Source organism: Chrysoperla carnea, chromosome X (genome assembly GCF_905475395.1).
Source record: "Chrysoperla carnea chromosome X, inChrCarn1.1, whole genome shotgun sequence".
NCBI lineage: Eukaryota > Metazoa > Arthropoda > Insecta > Neuroptera > Chrysopidae > Chrysoperla > Chrysoperla carnea.
This window is the reverse complement of record NC_058342.1, coordinates 37,056,301-37,082,501: the sequence shown is the minus strand read 5'-3', so window position 1 is coordinate 37,082,501 and position 26,201 is coordinate 37,056,301. Positions and strand designations below refer to the sequence as shown.

The 26,201-nt window shown below is 27.9% G+C and overlaps 1 protein-coding gene across 1 annotated transcript in view; it reads right to left on the bottom strand.

The window, feature by feature from the left end:
* Window positions 1-21,394, bottom strand: part of LOC123302149 — a 59,249-nt gene extending 37,855 nt beyond the window's left edge. The window contains exons 1-2 of the mRNA XM_044884960.1: window positions 21,370-21,394; window positions 3,313-4,203 (exon numbers count right to left, since the gene is read on the bottom strand). Of these exons, the coding sequence (XP_044740895.1) occupies window positions 3,313-4,096 (784 nt within the window). The 5' untranslated portion in view covers window positions 4,097-4,203; window positions 21,370-21,394. The remainder of the gene's footprint in view (window positions 1-3,312; window positions 4,204-21,369) is intronic.
* Window positions 21,395-26,201: the final 4,807 nt, after the last annotated feature.

Genomic DNA, 26,201 nt, shown 5'->3' with positions numbered 1-26,201 from the left:
AGATTTTAAAAAAATAATTGAAATATAAATCTTCACAGAGTTATATGTGAGACATATGGCAGTCAAGAAATAAAAATATGTTTTATTGATGAAGCGGTTTTAAAAAAATATTTTTATGATGTTTTAAAATATTAGTGAAGTGAAGACGTTCATCTTATTCAAGATTTTAAATCATTTTTAAGTCACTGCTAGTGCTAACCACTATTCACTATTCACTATTCACTAGTCACTACTCGTTAGTGCTAGTAAGTCTGTCACTGGCTCTTTCTTTATTGATAGTTTTGAACATTTTAAATAAAATTACAAACTACACTGTTAAATAAAATTTTAAATATAATTTGAAAAGAACACAAGTGAAAAACAACAATTGAATGAGTTATTTGTTGAAATACCATGTATAGATTGTGTTAATTACACTCTCACATTACACATACATACATGTCACACATACGTAACAGGTATTCCCATATAATTTGCGCCTAATTTACGTTCTCACGGGTAAACAGTGATGTTTACGAAAAAATGTTTCAAACAAAAGTTGTTTATTTTTTTATAAGGGACACTTTTTACATTAAAACTTTTGTTCTAGCTCTAACGGTTTACAAGATGGGTCCAACGGACCTAAGATGGGTCCTACGCACGCTGTAAAAATTTAAGCTTGATATAATTTTTCGTTTTTGAGTTATTGTGTTGACAGACGGACGGACGGACAATCGAAAATGGACTAATTCGAAGATTTTATGAACACCTATACCAAAATTTTTTTCGTAGCATCTATATTTTTAAGCGTTACAAACTTAGGATTAAACTTAATATATCTTAATAATTGTTCGAATAGATTGAAATGAAATGAAGGTGACCAAAAAACCCAGATTTCCCACATAAATTATTGATGTTTATAAAAATATAAAATAAAAACACGAATTGGAACAAAAATTTTAATATTAATTTTTGTTTATTAAAACAATGGACCCATCAAAACAGTTGAATGACCTGTGCTACGATCGATTCATTTACATATACAATTACACATTGCCTAAGTATATGATTATTAAATTTAATATTTTTGCAACGGAATCGAACCGTCACTTCTCACTCAGTTGATTGAATAAACAAAATAATTTTGCCAATTAATTAAGTTCCGTTTTTGACACCAACTGATACCGACATCTGAACACTGAACACTGAATACTCACAGCATCTGATCACTGATCGATCGACCTCGTAATCGTTAAGTCGTAATCAACACAAATCAACAGTTAGCATTAATGAATTTTTATAACAATCAACAAATTCTTTTTGAATAATCATTAAAAATTTTATGTCAATTGTTTTTTTGGGAACTTTCACATTTTACATGAAAATATTCATTCATTTAGTACGGCAGCTACAAAATTACGATTTTGTGCTTTTATGACTCGAAATCAAAATATTTTAATATATTTTTACATAAATTTTAACTTTTTTCAAATTGTTTAACACCTTGAAGTTAGTAAATGAACGAAATGTCACCCACAATAGATAAGGATAGATATAGATGAGAGATTAAGATTCATGGACCTAAGTTGAAATTTTAACCACAAATTCTCTGACTAAATGCTCATACATCCTTAAATAATTATATACAATTTACACAAATTCGAAGAGATCGAATTTTCACGTTCGCTGGTCACGTTTCCAATAATTTACAACAATAAAAAAGACCGTTACAAAATTGAACACAAATCAATCAACTCTTTAAAATTTCCTTTTTTTTATTTTTATAAAAAAAAAGGAATCACAGGTTTATTAAAAAAAATAATTTTTTTCAAAAAAAAAAAAATTGGAGTGTATTGTATGATTGTATGAAATTTGATCTCCCCTAATAAACTATTACTCTCTTACGAAAGGCAGGGGTTGATAAAAAGAAGACTCTGCTGTGTTTTTTTACATAAACGGGTAAATTTGGTAAAAAAAAAAACTACCTGTCAAGACCGTGTGAAATTTAGTATAAAACCCAAAAAAAAAGTATTTAACCTAAAAAGGTTAAATTCGACAATAGATTTACAGAGATATTAACTTAACACTCTTTTGTCATCGATAGTAATTTTTTTCGTATTTTGGGGTAAAATGAGTAGATTTATTTAAAAGAGGGGTCGTGCCCTTATTAGGATGCACCATAAGAGAATAGAATTGGATGGTCTCTGTTATCCATTTCATTCCAATTGAGATGAAGATGGTGTATTTTATGTAATTGATATTTCAAATCCCCTACTTTTTTACAAAAAATTGCACAATTTTTCACCGACGATTTCACAGGGTTAACGTGGTATGCAATTGTTTAGACGTTTAGAATATACAGGTACAGATATATATGATCTAATTTTACGTTTTTTACTGTGAACTTCTGACATTGGCATCATGTTACGTTCTCATACGGCTTAAGCCTTTTCTTTATCGAGGGGCTTTTGTAATTTTATATCCTACTTAACGAATTTTTGTATAAGTGCAAACTCAGCCGTCGCAGCTATTTCAATAATTTTTACAGAAATATAAATCGACTATCTTTCCGTTATTTTTATCAAAAAACAAGTGAAAACAAACAATTGACTGAGTTAATTGTTAATATTATGCATAGTCAGTGTTGATTTCTTTATCACATTACACATACAAACATGTGACACACACATAACTGATAATCAAGTACATATTATAAAATTTCCGCCTAATTGGCGCCGTCACGGGTAAACAGTGATGTTTACGAAAAAATGTTTCAAAAGAAAGTTGTTTAATTTTTAATAAGGGACATTTTTTACATTTAAACTTTTGTTCTATCTCTAACGGCTTACAAGATGGGTACTACGGACCCAAGACCCAATTGACCTATGATGCTCATTTACGAACTTGACCTCTTTTTGACTTTTTACGTCCTGAGTTCGCTGTTTAAATTTCAGTTCCATATCTTTTTTCGTTCTTGAGTTATCGTGTCCACAGACGGACGGACAACCGGAAATGGACTAATTAGGTGATTTTATGAACACCTATGACAAAATTTTTTTCCTAGCATCATTATTTTTAAGCGTTACAAACTTGAGACTAATCTTAGTATACTATGTAAATTCCATATATACATGGTATAAAAATACTTTTTAAAAGACTACTTTTAACTAAACTTACTTTGTACTAAAAAGTAAAAAAAAAATTTATCTATGAGTCACTTATACCCGACTATTCTCTCCTATTTTGACCTAGAAATTTTCTACGGTTATATGAAGTAAAATTTTTGATGAATTTGAATGTATTAAGAAAAGAAAAGTTTGAAAAATGACTTACCTTGAAAAACACCAATTGGTAATTGCTTGGAAATCCATTCCGCTTCCGAAGTGAGATCATAAATTCCAAGCAATTCTCGAACAGTTTTCACAGCAAAATCACGAAATTCGGTAGCATTATTAGAATTTGGCGGTGGTGGTCGAATTTGTAAATGTGGCGTGGCGTTGTCATGAGACTCGTCATACATTCTGGAATGTTCAACTAGTGGCCATATTGAATGTGGACGCTGAGTTGCGGATGCCGATTTGGATAGATGATCGATACTAGTGAATTGAGAACGTGAGGATTTATCCGTTGATAATTCATCGTTATCAGAACAATCGTCGTTATCACTTTTCGATGATAAATTTAACGCTGATGAATTTTTATCGTAATAATTGGAAAACACGCGACGCGTTATATGTGTGGTTTTTCGACGCCGAACACATTTTAAATGATTGTTATTCGATGTCGTGTTTTGGACGTCTGTTTCACTGTTTTCGCTATCACTGTTAAATTCATTGTCGTTATCGAATTCACTAGCATCGTTACGCGGTCGCTTCGCCTCATTTTGAGCGTTTTCTTCTTCGGCATCGGCTTCATCGTCAGGAACATTTGAACATCGTGGTTTAAAATTTTTACGTTTGTTACGTTTTGTGGGTGTGGAACTAAGTCCCGAATGTTGTCCAGTGGATTGTGTCGTTACACTTGTGGTCACCAGACATATGGTCGGTTCTGGCGGTCCATTATTGTATTCGGAGGTGTGTAGTTCATTTTGGGGAGCATTACTAACGTATGTCGACATTTCCAAAAGACATCAGTCTACAATTTTGTTTTGTCCTTTTAAGGTTTTTTGTACTTTGGATTACAGCTATGCTTTTGCTTATTTTGATTTTATTTTTTCGCTTTTTACTGTAACAGAAAAAATAGCTTTATTTAGAACGCCCAATTTTCAGAGCAAAAATGTTTTAAGAAAAATTGAAATAATCGCCTTTCAGAGTGAAATACCGCAAGGAGCTAATCTGGTAACAATGATTAAAAATCTACTTTCTTGGAAACCCGACCTTTTAATGTTCCAGCTAGTCTTGGCGATGAAGCTTTCATTTCTCCTAGCAGAAAAATGATTTAAGTGCATAGAATCACTAAATTAGCTCCCAGTGACTTAATACAGAAACCTACAATTATCTATACATAGATTTAAACAAAAGTAATAATAAAAATTAAAACAAACAATTGACTGAGTTAATTGTTTAAATACCATGTATAGATTCAGTGTTGATTACGGAATCGTTTGTTTTTTTAACGTTAAGTAAGTAAAGAAAAATAGTCACTCTTTGATAGCCACAGTTGTGTATACATAACACGCCTGTGGTCTCACACACACATGACTTATGAATGTTTCTAACCTAATTTTCGCTCTCACGGATAAACAGTCCGATTTACAAAAATATGTTTTAAACAAAAGTTGTTTATTTTTTATAAGGAACATTTTTTACATTTAAAACGATGGGTCTTACAGATCCAAGAATCAATTGACCTACGTTACTCATTTACGAACTCTATTTCACTTTTTACGTCCTGGGCAGGCTTTAAAAGTTTGAACTTGATAACTTTCTTTCGTTTTTGAGTTATCGTGCTTACAAACTGACAGACAGGGGCGAATTAGGTGATTTAATGAACACCTATACCAAAATTTTGTCACATTGGACTGTCAATATTTTTAAGTGTTAAACTTAGTATACTCTGATATATTTCATATATACATCGTATAAAAAAGGTAGAGCATTGGGGGGAAATTGATTCCTTGCCGATCGCTTTAATTCGACACTGATGATCGAAACAAAAGAAGGAGTCGCAATATTGGAATAATTTCAATTCCAGAATCTCTAAAATAAATTCATAAAATAAAAAATTTCAACAATTTCATTTGTTTTTTGTGTCATAAACCAACAATAAATTGTAATGTTTCATTAATTTTAAAAAATTTACAAAATTTTAATTGAATTTACAGTTTAAAGACACCAGCAGACAGAAAGACAGACCGACTCTTTTTTAAAACACATGCGTTGCGTTTAAGATTATGGCCCAGCTGTTATTAACTGCGCTCTAGCTGTTACAATAACACAATTCGAATGAGAATTTCTCATCAAAAATTAAAAAAAATAATTCATTTTTTTGATGTAAGAATTATCATAAAAATACAGATTTTTTAAAATAAAACTAATTGAAATTATTTTTAGGAGTAACCGTTTATTTATTTCCGGTTTGAATTAAATCACATTAGGTTGCATTGTTATTGTTTTAATTGTGATTTACTTTGAGAAAACGGCTCACACTTTGATTCAAAATTTAATAGAGAAATCTTACCAGATTACTTATTACAAAAAATATAAAAATTAAAATTATTTTTTGTTAAAATTGAAACCAGGTCGTTTCAAACGTACGTATAAACCTATAAGTCTATACATTTTTATTTTATACATCTTGTTCAGAATCTGCCCTTTGGGGATATTTTATTTGCTATAAAATTTTTTTTATTTTTTGTTCGACTAATGTCTTATTAAAGTTCAAGTATTTAAGCAGCATTTTTTTTTATTATCATAGCACAGCCACTGTTAGTCTAGGAGCCCAGCCACTATTCATAGCCGATGGATGTTCATGGTTGCATCTAGCTTTTATTTATTTTTATATTAAAACTAGAGTGATACCCACCCGCTTCGATGGGTATAAAAGTAAAGTTTGCTCTCGCTTATCCCTTTTCTAGAACACTCGAAATAATGGTTTGGATTGTTTTACACAGGTAAAATATATGTATGGTTTTCTATTTTTTAAAATGTATAATAGTAATTAATCATTGAGTATATCAGATAAGATGGCCGTGAAATATTTTATATTGACTATTTTTACAGAAATCTGTAATTTATGGTAATGTCAAATTAAATTAATTTTTAAATTTTTTTTATTAATATATTTTTATTAATTATATCTCATGTGTTATTCTGATATATCAGATATATTGCTGTACAGCTTCATAAAAAACCATTCTCTAGTTTTAGCGTGAAAGCGTAACAAACAAACAAACAAACATGCTTACTTTCGCATTTATAATATATAGAGATAAGATAATAAAAAAAGGTTTTCTTTTGTTCAATAATATTAAAAGGAAATGAAAATTTGCTTGAGACAATAACAAAGTTGCAATTTTCCTAGCAACATTTTTTCTTGCTCAAATAGTAAAGTATCTTTCTCTTAAATGCTTTTTCAAGAATAAATATTGTTGTCTCGAGTATTCTTGAATTAAGAAATTTTTGTTTTTTCTGCTTAAATTAAGGCGTTAGAATGAAATAATTGGTCAATTACTTATCAGAATTTTGTCAAAAGATGTTCAAAGATAATATAGGATTTTGGCAAACTTAAAAATTATATTATTGGGCGTATGTGCTTAAAATTTCAGTTTAGGTATCTATAAATTTTTGTATTTATTTATTATAATTTTTGGCACCATAGCCATGAACATCCATCGAATATGGATCGAGTATGGCTCCTAGAGTATGTAGCTTGTAGAGTGAACGCATTCTTTTGTGCCCAAAAAATATGAGTGTCGCGTTTTCTTTCAATTAAATTGCCTCCTTCAACTGCATTGTTCTTACGTGAACTCTTTACCTTATTTTTTTTTTAATTCTAACAAATGTTAATTTTTTATAGTCAATGAAAATAATCATTCTAATAATTCGATTTCCTTTCAAGTTTTCTTTTTCTATATTGTAAAATCGATTCAGGGTACGATCTCATACTATATACAGGGTACAATATTTCTACCTTTTCGGACTGTTGTCCGGCTGAATCGATTTTAGGGAAACAGCAGGTTAACTGTCTTTCCTGATCAGCATATTGAATTTTTTTAAAGGAAAAACGGTTTTAATTTTTTTAAAAATAATTTTTAGTTGAATTTCTTGAATAATCATAAATAATTTCATGAATTATATTTTTTTTTTAAATTAATAATTTTTTTAGTAGAATTGTGAGAATTTAAACAAAATTATATACCTATAACGGTCGCTTCACTTATCTGTAAACAATGTGTTAGTTAATTAATTCGATTTCTATAAATTTTGTTCATTAATTAGGGAAAATTTGTACAATTTTAGGTTAATTAATTAAGTTTTTGTTATTTTAATTTAATAATTATTTTTAATTGTTCTTACAAGAAGGTAAATGCATTTTTATTTCACGATTTCAAGTAATTATTATTCAAGTTTTATGAAGTTAGCCCTCTCAAACTAACAATTGTAATATACCGGTAATTAACTACAAAAATATATAATATATTGTGTGCAAATGATACTTATAAATTTGATAATATAGATATCTCTCTTTAATCATGAATACTCTAACTATAGTCGTCTCTGTTCATCAAATGATGGATCTTCGATGAACTCATAATTAAATTAAAATTTTGTTTTGATATCATCGATAACCTTATATTTTGATAGTATTTTTATAAACTACAAGATTGTCTAAATATTTTAGATAGTTTTTTATCACACTCTTTAGATTTTTGGATATAGAAATATCCAATAGAAAAGGATAACTTATACGATTCAAAAATTTTTCTAAAAACTAATTGAAGCGATTCATTGTCTGAGCGATTTAAGGTCTATTTAAGTGCAGGACATGCACATTACGTCAATATGGGTGGATCCTCCACTGACCGCATTAAAAACATTAAATTATAGTGTAATTTGAAAAATATTTTTGTTTAAAAAAATCATATATCTCTCATAATCTACGTATTTTGTATTATTTTATTATTAATAATAATTAATAATATTAAATACCCTAATCAATATATATATAATAATAATAATAGTAATGTATCCCCTCTCTTTAAAGTTGTCGTTTGAGTTGTCCCCCATGTATTCTCTGCCGCTGCCCCCTCTAAAGCCTCAGTGATTACGTCTCAATAAATAAGTAATAAGTAATGTTAATGTTCAGTGCTGAAATGAAACTCAATATGTATATGTGATGAATTTCAATTGTTTCATAAGGTGTGACAAATGTCATACCTTACCATATGTTTCAAAATCAAGAATGTCTCATTAAAGTTCACTTTACTATATTTACCTACTAGCATCATACCCGCCTACTTCGCTTTAAAATTCTTCTTGTTTGACCTGTCTGGTAACTCTATGTACTAGTAGGTAATATCGTAGATAAATATTCAGACAATTACATAAGAATTTGATCTTTGAGCACTCAGCAGTCAGCACAGACATTATACTTATATACTTAGTATATTATCTTCCACAAAAATGTTCAACCAAATAAAATTATTCAAAACAATATTTATTTTTTCGTAAACAATTATTCCTAAGCATTACATAATAATTTATTGATATCTATTTTGAATTGCAAATAAACCTTTTTGCTTGCAAACTATTTTAAACAACATTAATAAATATTGTTAAGTGTGTATCATACACGATACATTAAAGGTTCCATACACCACACAACACAAAGTTTGAAGCGCTTAATATCAAGAATGAATCGAAAAATAATTAGGCATGTGGTGTAGATGAAGTGTTCTGATTCATATTTGATATCTTAAATTGAGCACCTCAAGCTTTTACATATAGTCGAGTATGAGTGACTCATATATAAAATTATTTTCTACTTTTTAGTACAATAAATGGAGGGAACGTACTTGTGGTACTACAAGACAGATATGGTCTGAGTACAATCGCAGGCGTTCCGAATATCACTTCCAAGGGCCTCTGTACCCAAAGTTGTTGCGGCTATCACAGGGCACTATGCTGGGCGACAAGCATGCTGAACACTTAGTCCTGGCAGTGTATCACGGCTACTGCAGGAGCTGTCATAGTGGTGAGGACAATGTCTCATCTTCTCTGTCACTATCCAGCTCTTGTCATGAGGAGATGGACTTACTTGAGCTAGCCTCTCTTTGACGACCTCTCCGACCTAAAGTCAGTCGACGTCAAAGCCTTCCTGCTGTTCTTAAACAGTTCCAAATGGTTCATGGACAGCCACTCTAACCTAACCTAGTACAATAAAAGCTTTTCTCTTAAAAAGTTACAGCTTCTAATACTTTTTGGTAAGAAATTTTGTACAGTTTAGGAACATTTTATGTACGGAATTAAAAATAATTTTTACAAGAATTCTAAATTTAAAACAATAGACACAAGGTATAGCTTTGGAGCAATATGTGGTGGATGAAATCTTTGGATATTTAAAAAAAAAAATAAAAATCGTTTTGAATACAATTATTAAAATGAGATAAATGCATAATAATTGTCTTTGTTGAATGTAATTTTAATATGTTGTTTTGTGTATTTGTATTTTGTATTTATAAAAAATGAAATAAAAATAAAAATAAAAATGAACGAACCTCTAAGTCTTTAAAATCTTATTATATTTATTCAAATATGAATAAATATTTTATTCAAATTTACATAAAACTTTTAAAAAATATTATTTCATACAAATGTTTTTTTTTTTGAAAATAAAAATAATAATAATAAAACTTTGCTACGCACGTAAAGACTGCGATGTCTTAACAAATTCTTTAAAATGAAGCAACAAGTACAGGCTATGTTTTAGTTCATTTCATTCAAAATTTTTAAACATTCGCCTTTTTTAAAACATCTAAAAAGAAGGTTTTTCTGGGTTAACGAATATTAAAAGGAAACTGAAAGTTTGCTTGAAACAAGAACAAAATTTCAATTTTTCTAGTCTAAAATACATTTTTTCTTGTTCAAAGAATATTTTCAAAAATAAATATTGTTGGCTCAAGTATTCTTGAATTAAGAAATCCTTGTTTTCTCTGTGTATTTTGAACAATTAAAAATTAAGGCGTTAGAATGAAATAATTGGTAATTACTTAAATTTTGTCAAAAGATGTTCAAAGATAATTTTAGGATTTTGGCAAGCTTAAAAATTATATTATTCGGTATTTCAATGTTCAAAATGACCGTTCTTAACATTTCTCAAACAATATCTATATAAATTGAAGACATAATATTTACGAACAAATCACAAGATGCCTTTTTGCATTAAGGATGTTTGAGCATGACAACAATGTTAGATTTTAAGGCTCAAAATTTCATTTCAGTTTTACAACTACAATAGCTGCATTTCATTGTTAAAAATATTCTTTCATGGTTGTATTGTTGAAACTCAGAACAGATATACCTAGGTATGTAGTTCTGTAATCGTTAACAAGTCGTTACCTACCTATATAAATAATACACATTTCTTTTAAATATTTGTACCTAGACCCGATTAACTAACACAAAAAAATGTTTCAAACAAAAGTTGTTAATATTTTTTACATTTAAACTTTTGTTCTATCTCTAACGGTTTAAAAAATGGGTCCTGCCCACTCAAAATCCAATTAACCTTTGTTGCTCATTTACGAACTCGACCTCACTTTTTAAATCCTACACCCGATATAAAAATTTCAGCTTAATATCTTTTTAAATTTTTTTATTATTATATCTTTATAAATTATATCTCATGTGTTATTCTGATATATCAGCTATATTGTTGTACAGTTTCATTAAAAACCAAGTTCAATTTTGTTTCTCACGTTTTTTTCTATTGCCTTTTGCACGGCGTATATTGTGTAATTCGCCGTGTTTTATATTAAATACAAACAGTTCAAACAATGAAATTTCCAGCATATGTAGGGTATTTTAATAATTATTTTGTTAGTTGTTAATGCGTTGCAAATTATAATTAAGTAATGTATAATAATGTATATTTTTAAAGATATAGTAAATAGATGGTGGAAGCGCAATTAAGTTATGTAACATATCCATCCTTACTGTGTAATTTAAATTTATTTGCGCTTCCACCATCTTATTAAAACTAACATGTTTGCGAGGATTATTTTTATTTTTTAGATTAAAATATCTTCGTTGTTACTCTGAAATTAAGATTTTTGTTACTGAATCGTTAGTAGCATAATATAAAAAGGATTATAATCGTAGAAAATTAAAATCTATATGTATTACTCGAATATTCGATTTTCGAAAGTAAATGAAATTTTCAATTGTAAAAAAAAAATCATTCGCTAGTTTTAGTATGAAAGCGTAACAAACAAATAAACAAACAAACATGCTTACTTTAGCATTTATAATATATAGGGATATAAAGATGTAAAGATTGACCCGACGGTGACGGTGACGGTATGATTAAAGAAATCTTGTTTGAGTATTTAAAGAAACATTTAAAAGATAAGAATTATCAAATGAATTGAGTAATAATCATAATAGGTAGGTAACGATAATGATTATGGTAGGTAGTAGGTACCTAATGGGTAGCGTCCGTGTAGGTACACAAATATTTACAAAGGGTACATAAACCATACGATAGTAGCGTTGCGTTGCGTTCTTTACCTAATTAGTATTCAATTTGTGTGGAGTTGAAAAAAAAAAAATTAAACAGTAGGTTGTAGTTATTTATTTATTTATTTAACTTTTAACTTCAATTCAGTTCAGCTATAATTAAGTGATTGAAACGGGTCCTAAATGACAGAATTACATGCGTGTTATTGGACCTGCAACATGCACGCAGCCACGGACTACAAAGATCCACTCATGATCACGTCACGTCACACGTGTATCTAAGGTGTGCAAGACAATCATATACTTTGGCGTTGCGTTTAGACTACGTTATATGTTTTAACTTCATTCGCGTTCTTGTATCGCATCGCGTATTGTTTGTACCGCGCTAAGTAAAACATGCTAACAAGTGTGATATGTTTTTTAAATCAAAACATTTTTTTACGTATTTTAAAAAATAATTCGGACTTTCTGGCGAAAAACAAATTTTATTAAATCAAAATTAAATCAAAAATCAAAGTTAAACATTTTTTGACTTGCAGATAAAAAGAACTTTAGTTGTATCAAATTCTGAATCAAATTTGGATTAATTTTGGATAAACCTTAATCCCTAATATATGTCAAATACGTGCATTGAGCCTTATAATACCAGTTCTTTGTGGATATCGCTCAAATCAAAAATATTTGACCTGAACATTTCATAAATTCAACAGTATTTCAACGGCAATTCTAGACCCAGAAAACATGGGCGTCGCCAAAGTGGATGCAGGAAGAGGCCGGTGTCCCACTCTAGAGTTTGCTCGCAAAATTTTACTGAATTTAAAATTTCAGTAATCAGATGAGTTTAGTATGAAATTAGAATCAATCTACAAATTTTCAACTAACCATCTTTTATAGTTTTTGATTATCTCTTAAATAATTATTTCTAAGCGTAACAAACATGTTAATAATTACCGGGTGTGTTTGTACGTATTTGTATGACGGGTTTAGAAAAAAAAAGAGAAATGATTAATAATATTTTTCTATACAAAAAAGTTTTTAATAATAATAATTTTTAAATAAAGTTTTACAATTTAAAAGGGGGTTTTAAAAACCTACCCCTTTTTTTGCATTAAATTTAATCAAATGCCTGACGACTGATTTTTATTTATTTTTCATTCTTTTCTATAAATATTACGAACGCATCTGATATTTCGGATTCAGAGGACTCCATATGAGTGATCTGATTTATATAAATGAATTTTATACTAAAAATTTTAATCCCAAATTTATTAAAATTATATATTTAAAAAAAATAAAATTAAAAAATAGGGGATAGTTTCACCCCTTTCATACTGTACATGTGTACAGTGTACAGTGTACAGTCGTTTTGGATAATTTTTACGTTGTCCATAATTAAAATTTAACATTAGAAGAATCAAGAAATTTTTTTTTGAAAACTCAAATCTAAAAATGAACTATTATTAAGGTTATTCTACCACTGGCGTCGTTTTTATAAATAATCACACCAAAATTGGTTTTCATCGTATAAATTTTCACGATTTTATGCAATTTTTTTAAGGGTACCCCTTAAAAAAAATCGAAAAAATAAAAAAAAATTCTATGTTTAAGATTTTGATAAAATTCAGTTTATAAGGCTAATTTGATCCGAAAAGTTCAAAAAACATGTGTATTTGATGATAAGGCGAGTAGTTTTTGAGATATCGCTAATTTCAAAGCAATTTTATGCGATATCTCGAAAACTATTCATTCAATAGTCAAATAAACATGACCATTGTAATTTTTGGGTCAAAATTACCTTATAAACTAAGTTTTATCGAAATCGGAGACAACAAAATTTTCACGATTTTTTGCAATTTTCTTAAGGGGTACCCCTTTGCAAAAAATCGAAAAAATCAAAAAAAATTTTATGTTTCAGATTTTGATAAAACTCAGTTTATAAGGCTAATTTGACCCAAAAAATTCAAAAATCGGGTTTAATTTACGATAGGGCGAATAGTTTTTAAGATATTGCTCATTTCAAAGCGATGTCATGCGATATTTCGAAAACTACTAACTCAATCGTAAAATAAACCCGATTTTTGAATTTTTTGGGTCGAAATTACCTTATAAACTAAGTTTTATCCAAATCGGAAACAAATAAAATTTTTACGATTTATGAAATTTTCTTAAGGGGTACCCCTTAGAAAAAAATCGAAAAAATAAAAAAAAATTCTATGTTTCAGATTTTGATAAAACTCAGTTTATAAGGCTAATTTGATCCAAAAAATTCAAAAATCGGGTTAATTTACGATAGGGCGAATAGTTTTTAAGATATCGCTCATTTCAAAGCGATTCCATGCGATAGCTCGAAAATTACTCATTCAATCGTCAAATAAACCCGATTTTTATAATTTTTGGGTCAAAATTACCTCATATAAGTTTTATCTAAATTGGAAACAACAAAATTTTCCTTTAGAAAAAAATCGAAAAAATCAATAAAATTTTTTAGATTTTGATAAAACTCTGTGCTATGAATTTCTATGATATACTCCGAAGTCCTATATTATTAACAAATTTCTAGCTATCGACTTCGTCTTGAATCGAACTGAATCACTTTTTGAGATAAATTAAATTTTATTAAAAATAAAGTTTCGATTTTGGACAATGCGCTATCGATTTAATTAACCGTCACATTAAAAAAAAAAACTTTAAAAAATGAAACATGTCTGATGGCAGTTTCCCCTAAATTTAAATAATAATTTTTTATTTTTTAAAATATGTAAATGAACATTAAAGAAATTATGAAAAAAAGAAAGAAACGAGTATATATGTAACACGCACTTTGTCTTTGTCTAATACATATAATTGAAAAATGCAACATTTTAAACAAAATAAGAGTTGAGCTGAGCTGTAGCAGAGAGCAGAGAATTTAGAATTAAATAGAATGTAGAACAAGTGAAAACAAACAATTGACTGAGTTAATTGTTGGAATACCATGTATAGTCAGTGTTGATTTCTTTATCACATTACACATACATACATGTGACACATACATAACTTAATAATCAAGTATAGTACATATTATAAAATTTACGGCTAATTGGCGCCCTCACGGGTAAACAGTGATGTTTACGAAAAAATGTTTCAAACAAAAGTTGTTTAATTTTTGATAAGGAACATTTTTTACATTTAAACTTTTGTTCTATTTCCTACGGTTTACAAGATGGGTCCTACGGACTCAAGACCCAATTGACCTATGATGCTCATTTACGAACTTGACCTCACCTTTTACGTCCTGAGTACGCTGTAAAAATTTCAGCTCGATATCTTTTTTCGTTTTTGAGTTATCGTGTCCACAGACTGACGGACGGACGGACAACAGGAAATGGACTAATTAGATTGATTTTATGAACAGCTATGACAAAATTTTTTTCCTAGCATCATTATGTTTAAGCGTTACAAACTTGGGACTAAACTTAATATACTATGATATATTTCATATATACATGGTATAAAAAAGAAGCTGTTTCTGTTTCTCAGTTCTCTGTTGATGATGCTTCCCCCTTTGTGTGATTATTTTTATATGAGTCATGCAATCAAATTTGAACAAAGGACACTGCATATAAACTTTTTATCTATTTTAAAAAATCGCTTTATTTGTATTTCGAATTATTTTTAAAATAAAAATTATAAGAGGGTGGTAGTTTTTTGTATATATTTTTATTTTTAATAAAATTACTGAATGTTTCAAGATTTACGATCTACAATTTCTTTAATTTTATTATTAAACTAGATGTATGAGCATCATAACAATGTTTCATTTAAAGCCTCCTAAAGTACTTTTTCTTAAAATTTTTAATTTAAGACTAAATAATATATATATCAAAAATGGTGGAAGCAATGGGAAAATCAGGACGCCACAACCTTACCATGCATTGTCATCCAAACTAAATGTGAATGTAAAATTTTAGCTCAATTGGAAACCGACAAAAGGGTCAAATTTGACTTGCAAGATTTAATTACAGATAGACAACGGACAGGTGAAACTAAATAAAAGCTTGTAAAAATCTCACGTTTTCGAGTATTTAAACAACCTTCGGATACTACAAGCGATAAGAAAATGTTTGCTTACTTTTAAAATTCATTTTTGAATGAAAAATACCATTTTTTTGTGTTTGAATACGTAAATTTATATTGATGAAGACAGCAGGACCCAAGACTCAATTAACCTATGGTGCTCATTTACGAACTTAGCCTCACTTTTTACGTCCTAAGCACGCTATAAAAATTTCAGCTTGATATTTTATTTCGTTTTTGAGTTTTCATGATGATAGGCGGACAGACAACCGCAAATGGACTAATTAGGTGATTTTATGAACATCTATACCAAAATTTTCAATATTTTTAAGCGTTTTATAAACTTGGGATTAACCTTTGTATACCTTGATATATATTACATATATGTATAATACAGTATAAAAACAGTATACAATTTGACCTAGATCACCCGGTAAATATAAAATTTTTAAAAAAAGGGTGATATATTTTTTGGGAGGAATGTTTTATGATTTTGTAATGTATGTAAAGAAAATTTGCATATTTTCGATTGAAGCCATCTGTGAAAAATATCGAACCCTCGGATAAATAATATTAAAAAAAAAACTAAGTATAGCGAACGTCAAGTAAGTAAGCGTTTGTTGTATGACCGGATTTGAAATTATGACAAAAAATATGTTAATTACATTTATAATAAAAAAATATTATTTATAGCTTAGTTTATTTATCAAATATAAAATTAAATCGAAACCGCTGCTCTATTTGAGATCTCGAATCCATTTTATTACGTTGTTATGGTAAATATTTACCGGCATCGCACAATTTTGTAAGCGGTTTTTTGATCTTTTCGGTAAAAAAATATTTGAAATAATTAAATAAATATTAAAATTAATTTTATATGACCTAATTACAATTTTTTGAGAATTTATCTTTTTTAAAGATAAGACGTATTTATTTTTTCTTCTTAAATTCAAATTTTATATACGTAGGTGTTAATTTTAGGGTAATTTATTTTTGCGACTCAGTAGGTATTAAATTTCGATTTTTTTTGAATTTCGACTACCAAGTAGTCATCATCAGTATGAATAAAGCTAATCGTAGTTACTCTTATGTTACTCGTTGCTATCAAATTATTTGTCCAGCGGATTCTTTCCTAAGCGGAACATTTTTAGTTTGTGAGTATATTTTTCGCCAAACTTAGCCATAATAGGCTTGAAAATGAGGGGTTAATCATGGAATTTGATAAAGAAATAAGGAAAATAAGATATCTCTTATAAGATTTCCAATTTTTGAATTCTGCGACATAAATTCAAAAAAATTACTATATTTTTTAGTAATATTACAAAATACAAGTTTTGTAATTTTACAAACAGTAATGTAAAATATTTTTAGCTCCTAACTTTTTGTAACAAAAAAAGTTTGATAAAATTACAAACCATTGTATTTTTCACTAAATAATTGTTTGTTACAGCTTACAGCTTCTAATATTTTTTGGTAAAATTACAATGTAAAATCAAAAATTTCAATTTTACGGATAAGAACATTAAAAAATAGAGCAAACAAAAAATCACATGCTCTTCTTTTCAGGTCGGTTAAAAAAGATTATAAAAAAAAAAGTTAAATAATTTTAATTACAAGATAAATCTGTTGGGTACTCTCTTTGAAAATAATTTCAAGTATTTCAACTACATTGTAGCTGTATACTGATTAAAAATTATCTCTTAATTAATTTAATTTAATTAATTTTACACATTAATTAATACAGATTGTGTCATAAAAATTCATCCTTAGTAAAACAAAAAAAAATAACAACGATTCAAGATAACAATTTTTTTTGCTGCGTATAATTAGATAAATGTACGTTTAAAAAAAAAATAAAAAAAGATGCATTTCGAGTTTGTGCTGAGCTGCGTGCGGAGTGGACTGCGGATACGTGCCGTCAATAAAAGAAAGAACTTCTTACTTAAGTAAGACTGATCTGACTGAGACTGACATCTATAGGTATAAAAAAATTATGTGAATTACATTAAGTCAATTGTTTTATAATAATGTTTCAATCATTTTCTTGTATTATCGATTTTTTTTATGTTTATAATTGAAACCAGTCCTATAATTAAACAAATTGATTAACCTACAACTTTTGTTTGAAAATCAATTACCTACCGCACTTACGAATCATAGAAACTCTTAGACTTGAAGTTATGCCGCAACCATACTACAAATCGACTTTAGTGGTAGTGCTTAAACTTTTACGATGAAAAGTTCAAATAGTTGACGTTAAAATACTATTCTAAACGGTTTTATGTCGAATTCATTTTTATTTTGATCCTTTCAATTAGGCTTTAACTTCTTCAGATGAAAAATTCTTTGATTATCTGTGATTATAGCAAAAATTCAAAAAATGATCGATTTTTTTAACCCGTCAACCATTCAGTCATCTTTTATCGCGTGATGAGAGATTTGCTCACACGTTTTACACATGAGCCAAATATTTCACGCAGTAAATATTATTTTACTTTGTAAATCATAACCTCTACATATTTTTATATAAATTTATTTTTTAATGTACTAGTTAATTAAAAATAGTTTGATTTCATTTTAACTAATTTTAACATATTTCTATCACAATTTTTTTATAATTTACTGAGTTTAACTTATATTAAACTAACGAAAGTCCGAAATTTTAAAAATTTAATATTTTTTTTGCTTACATCTTTACTTTTGTGATGAGAGAAATTCTTACAATTTCTGAGGGACTAAGATGACAGATTAAGATTCATTTATTACATTTCATTTCTAAAAAATATATATTATACTTTTTATTCCAGGAATATTTCAGGATATAAATTAAGGATAAATCATCATCATTAAAAATAAATTTTTCTTATGTATGTAATTCCCTGGTAGATTCACTTTTCTTGAAAATGGGAAAGTACGAATTCGAAAAAAATTAAATTTAAAGAATTTATGAATTTTTAAGGACGTTTCCAGGACTATTCCAGGACATAGACCGAGCTGTTAACATCTTGAAAGTATTAATGATTTGAAAATTTTACATTTATTCATAATTGAAAAACTAATTTTAGAAGAAAAATAATGGAATTAAAGAAATCGATTGTTTTTTTTTCAGATTTGTTTATCGAACACGATAATTGTATGTAATCGTGTAGGTATAAAAAAAGGTGTGAAGCGAGCGTACCGCACAATAGGTAAAGTATTACAAATATAAATAAGCTACTGTTGAAAGGTAATATCGATATTTAAAACATGATATCATTCTTAGGCAGAAGTATCTGCAAGTAGGTGCATTCTAAAAAAACTGCATACAAGACTTAAAGACTGAATTCAACGCTGCATTATAAATGGGGCATTAATTATATGTTACGTACAAAATTAGTTATATTTATAATACTACAGTTACGTCTATACGTGAGATCTTATACATCAATCGATTCCAAACCTACTTTACGTCATCAAAATCAATAATTCTCAGCTGAAATTATAGTTGAAACATTTTCATAGTTGAGACTATATTTGAAAAAGTTTTTCCGCCAAAATTTTGTTGATAAAATAATTTCAAGATGTGAAAATCACCAGGAGTGTATTTTCAATGGTTAGGCGAGTTTTTCCGCTGACACGTATACTTGAGTTGTTTTATCGAGACCAACTTTTTGAACTTTAAAGTGTGTTTTCGGACATAATAATTCAATTTAATTGTTTCAAATTTATATTTTTGCTTAATATAATTAAGGGACAAGATTGTACTAAAAAGTAGAAAATAATTTTATCTATGAGTCTCTCATACCCGACTATTTATAAAAGCGTGAAGCGCTCAATATCAAGAATGAATTAATTAGGCATTTCGATTCATTCTTGATATTAAGCGCTTCAAGCTTTTACAAATAGTCGGGTATGAGTGACTCATAGATAAAATTATTTTCTACTTTTTAGTACAATAAAAGCTTGTCCCTTAAAAAGTTTTTTTTTTAAATTTGTTTATAATTTATAAATATAAATTATTGAGAAATTTCAAATTTTGTGTTTACTCCTAATCTAACAATTTGAGAGAATTCTTCGATTGTTAAATTTAAGACAAAGTTTTGGTAACAATTTTATATGTATCAAACTATTTTCTGAAACTAAATTTATCATAATCAGAAAGTTATTTTATAATTTAAATATAATTTCAAGCTTGATTTAAAAATTTTTGAATTACAAAAATAATATGAGGTAACGTTATATTTATATTCGACAAATATTAATTTTGTTTGTTGCATTTAGTAAAAAGTGTGAAAATAGCTTTAATACAAGTGTGAAAAAAATTATATAGAAAAATTGAAAAACAAATCATAACTTACTAACGCAAAATTTCAAGTTACTTCCATATAGATTAAATTTCACTGTGTTTTAGCAGAGCCGTCGTTACGAGTTTGTAATAAAATACTATTTACTTGTATCATAAATCAAATATTATTACGCGCTCATTATATATTTCGAATACAAAGTAGTCATCATAAGTATAATTTTTAAAAAATTATCGAAAGCAGAAAATGTTTTAATCGAATTTTCTCAAATCGTCTCAAAATTTTTATATGTAAAAAAGATTAGCTTATCGCATCAAAATTCAATAGAAATTTTGGATCAAAGTGTTCTTTTTTTGAGATGCGGAAACATATTATCTCAAGTCTCGAAACGAAAATTATTTCAGAAGGGAAATTATATTTTCCAATTTCAATTAATCAATAATAATTAAGAATGCGTATTTCATTTAAAACGCAATGCTGATCAGTATAAATTAGCTTTGATTAGTAATCAATAATAATTCTATTAAGGATTCTTTATCGAATTTCAAGATCATGTTTGTCATAGAATGTTAATTTAGAGTTCGAACGAGGGACAACTTGATTAAATCAGAAAAGTGAATATTTGAACAAATCTGAAACATTTAATGGTTTTTTCCCAGTACTGATATGTGGGATAAAAATTGATTAATTAATAATCAAATCAACTTTTGGTTCATGAAATTTGTTCGTGCGCTTATTTTAGGCTATTCTAATCAGGGTTATCGATTATTTTAAAACAAAGCGCTTAACTTTAATCACAATATCTTCGCACAATTTTTGTCAATATACGAATGTCAAAATAATATTAATTTTTGTAAAAATAAAATATCGAAAAATGTTTATGTATTGTCGAGGAGTACAATGAACTTCCTGTCATACGCACACCGTAATATCACTTAAAAATTCAATGAATTTATGAAAAATTATTAAAATTAAATTCATATATAGAGTTCCTTGACAATTTTTTGTTTTTTTTTGCAATATTCAGGTGAAATTCGAGCATTCACCTATTATTTGAAATATTTTTGAATTTAAATTTTTAACATAAAATTTTTCTGTTAATCTCAGCAAAATTTCCAAGTGTTTTAAAAAATTTTATTGGTGGAATATTAATTAAACACCTGTTATATCTAAATCGCATATTTTTTTTGTATATTTTGCACAAATTCTTAACATACGCAAAAATAAAAAAATTTTTTGCGTGCGTAGTGCAAAAAAATTTTACACAATTTCAAACACGTCAAATATTTTTTAAGGAGTTTACGGCTCAGTAAAATTTTATCATAAACATCCGTTTTTTTTTTTAAAGAAAAATTATTTAAGGCAGAACAAACCTTTTGCATTGTTATAAAACCGAAAACCACAACAAAAAATTTACACTTCACTATCAAATAAAAAACAATTAAAAATCAAAAAAAAAACAAAAAAAAAACCAAAAAATCACTGTACAAGTCACATTTCAAAAACCCAAAACATAAAAGATCCAAGAACAGAAAATGATTTCACTCGAGCACACCGTAAATAAAAAATTAGACGTTGAGCGCGTGAATATTAAACATTCAATTGTTGTCTTTCGTTAAAATAATTGTTTAAAAATGAGATCGTCGCTTGAACACTCTGACTCTGAACTCGTAGTTAGTCTCTCATTCAAATAAAACGGAAATTGTCGACAAGCGTGTCGAGTCCGTACTGAATCATATTCATTTAATAAATACTTGAACAGCATTAGATTCAAACTGAACATTTTAACAATCCCCACTTTTTAACAATCATTTCAAAATAATACAAAAAATTATCCTATATCTTTATTGTTAACAATTATAATATCATATTGCTGTCTCACTTGCTACTGCCTTGGGAAGCCGCTCTTTTTTTTATTCTTATTCCCTAAATATCATTTTTTTTTAAATACCTGTAGAAAAAAATTTATAAAAAAAGGTTCTTTTCAAAATTTTTATTAAAATCATTTTGCTGTTTACGCTCGTGTGAACAATCTTGACCGCTGATAATTGGATCCATGGACAAGATCACCCTGGAAAACCCCGGAAAACCATGCAATATTGGAATCTTATATTTGAGTCAAAATATCACAATAGGATTAAAAATTGCTGTTCATGTTCAAAAAATTGTTTTTCCCGAAACCTTCACCAATTAAATTTGTCTTATTCGGCTGAGAGTCCTGAAGACCCCCTCCCTCCGAAATTCTAGGGAATTCAAGGAAATCAACCCAAAGAATAGTTGTTGAAAGCTTAAATTTTGGATTTTGATGAATGAAGTAAGAATCATTTCAGTCCAACAACCCTCCTCCCCGCCCAGAATGGAATTTCTGGCTACGTGCTTGTTGCATCTTAATACATCCATAAGGTTTCAGATAATTCAGATTGTCGGGAAGTGGGTAAAAATGTAAAATTTAAAAAAACCTCCTTGAAAAAGTAGTAACTGCAATATACCTTGAATATTTCGACTTACAAAGTAGTCCTCATCAGTATGAATTAACATCTCAGCAATTTTTCTTCAGAGAGAAAAGTTGTGACTTTTTGATTAAAAATCAGTAAACTAGAATGGAAAAAGAAAATCCGATTATCAAAAGCTGAACTGGAAAACCAAAAAGGTTGGGTGCGTTTTTGAGAAAGATTTTCCAGGGTGAAATGTTACTTGGAAAATCTTGTGAACTTGGATATGACAGAATTTCAAAATTCAAGAAATTTCCATGACGAAATTTTAGTCATGTCTTGTTTAAGACAAAACATATTTATTGAGCGTCTCAAGTTTTTTTTTATTGGCGAATTTAAAAAAAAAAATCAATTTCCATTTGAGTACAATAAAAGCAAAGATTTTGAAAAGTATTTTTTACTTAAAATTATTAAAATCACAATAATTTTTTTTGTTCCTTAAAAAAATCTTTTGAAAGAATTTTTTTAATATAATTTGTGTTTACGCTCGTGTGAACATTGTTGACCATTGTAGCTGCTTAGTGTGAGGATAATTGGACCATTTGAATGGACAATAAAAATGTGATATGTCTTTAAGGGTGAGTTTATTTAAAAAGGATCAGATGGAGATCATCTCTATATCCTGGTCATCTTTATTATACCTACAATAGCCTATTGTTAAATGGACCAAAATAAATATATTCCAATATGTCAATAAAAAGTCAAAATATAGATTCTTTTGTAAACTCACTAATTTGTTTATAATCTGGGTGTAACCTACTCTAATATGGGTCATTCAGACCTTATCAAGTGGTGACTGCAGTGTAATATATTCAATTATTAAGTGAAAAATTTATTCAAATATAAAAATATAATATTTTAATGCCCTCTTCAAAAGATATATTTACAAATTCTTATCTCTTAATACGGGCCTTAAACTTTTTAATATCTTAGAACAAGTTAGAAATATTCATTTTAAAAGACAGAGAAAAGCTTTTAATACAAGGAAAGCTATCAATTTTAGAACATTTTCATAAAAAATACTTTTTAAGGAACAAACTGTTATTGTACTAAAAAGTAGAAAATAATTTTATCTATAAGTCACTAATACTGGACTATTGGTAAAAGCTTAATGAATCGGAACGCATCAACTACTCCACATGCCGAATTGTTTTTGATTTATTCTTGATATTAAGCGCCTCAAGCTTTTAAAAATAGTCAGGTATTTGTGACATAGATAAAACTTTTTTTCTACTTTTTAGTACAATAAAAGCTTGTCCCTTAAAAAGTATTTTTTATTAAAATTTTTAATTTAAGACTAAAAAACTGTATATATATCAAATATGGTGGAAGCGATGGGAAAATCAGGACGCTACAACCTTACGATGCATTGTTATACAAACTAAGCTTGCATGGAAAATTTTGGTTTAATCGCAAACCGGGAAGATTTGATTACAGACAGACATCGGGACAGGTGAAACTAAATAAAAGCTTGTAAAAATGTAAAATTTAAAAAAAAATTGTACCTGAAAATATAACTGGTAAGATAATTTCTCTTTTTTTAGGAAATTTACAAAAAAAACACGTTTTTTTGAAAATTGCATCCCTTACAATCCAAATTAAAATATTCTAATGCCTCTTAAAAAACTGATAAAGTTATTTTTGAAGTAGACCCTATTTTTGATTGAAAAAAATAAATAAATTAACACTCTAATCGATCGTTGATACTTTTTTTATATGCTTTTTTTTACGTAAATTTATGCAAAAACCCGATTTGAATAGAAATCAATAAATTATTTTAAAATATACGTTAAAAGGTCCAATGGTAAGTGTTTTATTGACAAAAAAACCAATATAGTCCTTAAACAGATTCATGTCGATGATCGATCCATATAGTCCTGTCGACACCACTTCAGACCCATTCTAAAATTAACTTCTTCATGAAAATATAATTCTTTCAACTTAAGGATGTTTGAGCATGACAACAATGTTTAATCTGAAGGCTCAAAACTTTTTTATAGGACTCTAACTCAAAGAATTAAAATTTCAGTTTAGGTATAAAACATCATTGAAAATCGCAAACTATTATTTTGAAAGTTTTTGATAATTTTCACTTGGAACGAATGAAAACAAATAAAAAAGAACTCTTGAAAAGAAAGTAAACATACAAGCTGGATTTAGGTTTAAAATTATTTTTAGCTTGTTTTCAACTTTTCACAAGATTATTGTGGTAATCTCAGACAGTTATCTAAATTGTAATATGTATTGTAATTTTACCAAACAATTTAGAAATTTTAATACAGAAAAATATGTAATTTATTTTGTTTAATAATTATATTTTAGCATTCATACATGTTATCAGTCTATACATGTTATTTCAACAATTAACTCAGTCAATTATTTGTTTTTTTTCTAATTATTCAATAATAGGTAAATCATGATTTCTAAATTTACAAAATTTCTGTGTAATAAATTGATTGAAAATAAAAATAGAATTAGTGAACGTTGAACAGTAAACAGTGATGGCAACCAATCAAAAATGAAAGAAAAAAAAAAAAGTTAAAAAGTCATCAAAATTGACTCGAAACATAAATAAATTTTTATAATGCTAGTTAAAAACTTTATTATTTTATTGGGTCTAATGAACTCTTGTTATGTGGATGTAGCATTGGGGACTAAATGTTAATGCTAGGATCGTACACAAAACTGAATCAATCATTTATCGAAAATAAATCTTTACAGTTTGTGATGAAATGAAACAAATAAAAATATACATCCAAAAAAAAATAAAAAAAAGTATATTAATTCCTTACCCCACCCCAACCCGCCAACACATCAACGAACTGGCACACCGGTATAGGTAATCTTCCATTTACATTTTATGGTCAATTTTATCAAATTCTTTCTCACAAATCACAAATCAACTCTTCAAAATTATTATTAACTTATTAAGAAAACTCGCTTTATTAACTAAAAAGTTCAAAATAAATTTTTTTTGATGTAAAATGCTCAATAAGATTAAAGTGGTCTTCTAAAATTATTTTGTACTTATCTCTATATATTATAAATGCGAAAGTAAGCATGTTTGTTTGTTTGTTTGTTACGCTTTCAAACTAAAACTAGCGAATGGTTTTTAATGAAACTGTACAGCAATATAGCTGATATATCAGAATAACACATGAGATATAATTTATAAAGATATATTAATAAAAAAATATAAAAAATTTAAAAATTAATTTAATTTTACATTACCGTAAATTACAGATTTCTGTAAAAATAGTCAATATAAAATATTTTCACGGCCATCTTCTCTGATATACTCAATGACTAATTATGACTATTATACGTTTAAAAAAATAGAAAACCATACATATATTTTACCTGTGTAAAACAATCCTTACCATTATTTCGAGTATTATAGAAAGGGGATAAGCGAGAGCAATCTTTATCAATCTTTACTTTTAAACCCAGCGAAGCGGGTGGGTATCACTCTAATAAGTTCATATGTCAACAAAGCGTATTTTTAACTCCACATTCTGGTCTAACTCTAATTTCTATCAGCAAAACTGATTAGAAAGTTTGATTTTCATGGCTCAAAAATACTCAAATGAATACGAAAACTTGCTTGAAAGTAGGTAAAAAATTTTTCTTGATACCATTTCTTCTTGCTTCAAGAATATTTTTTCTACTGTGGAAATTCTAATTTCTAGAAAATATTTATTGAGTTCTCTTTT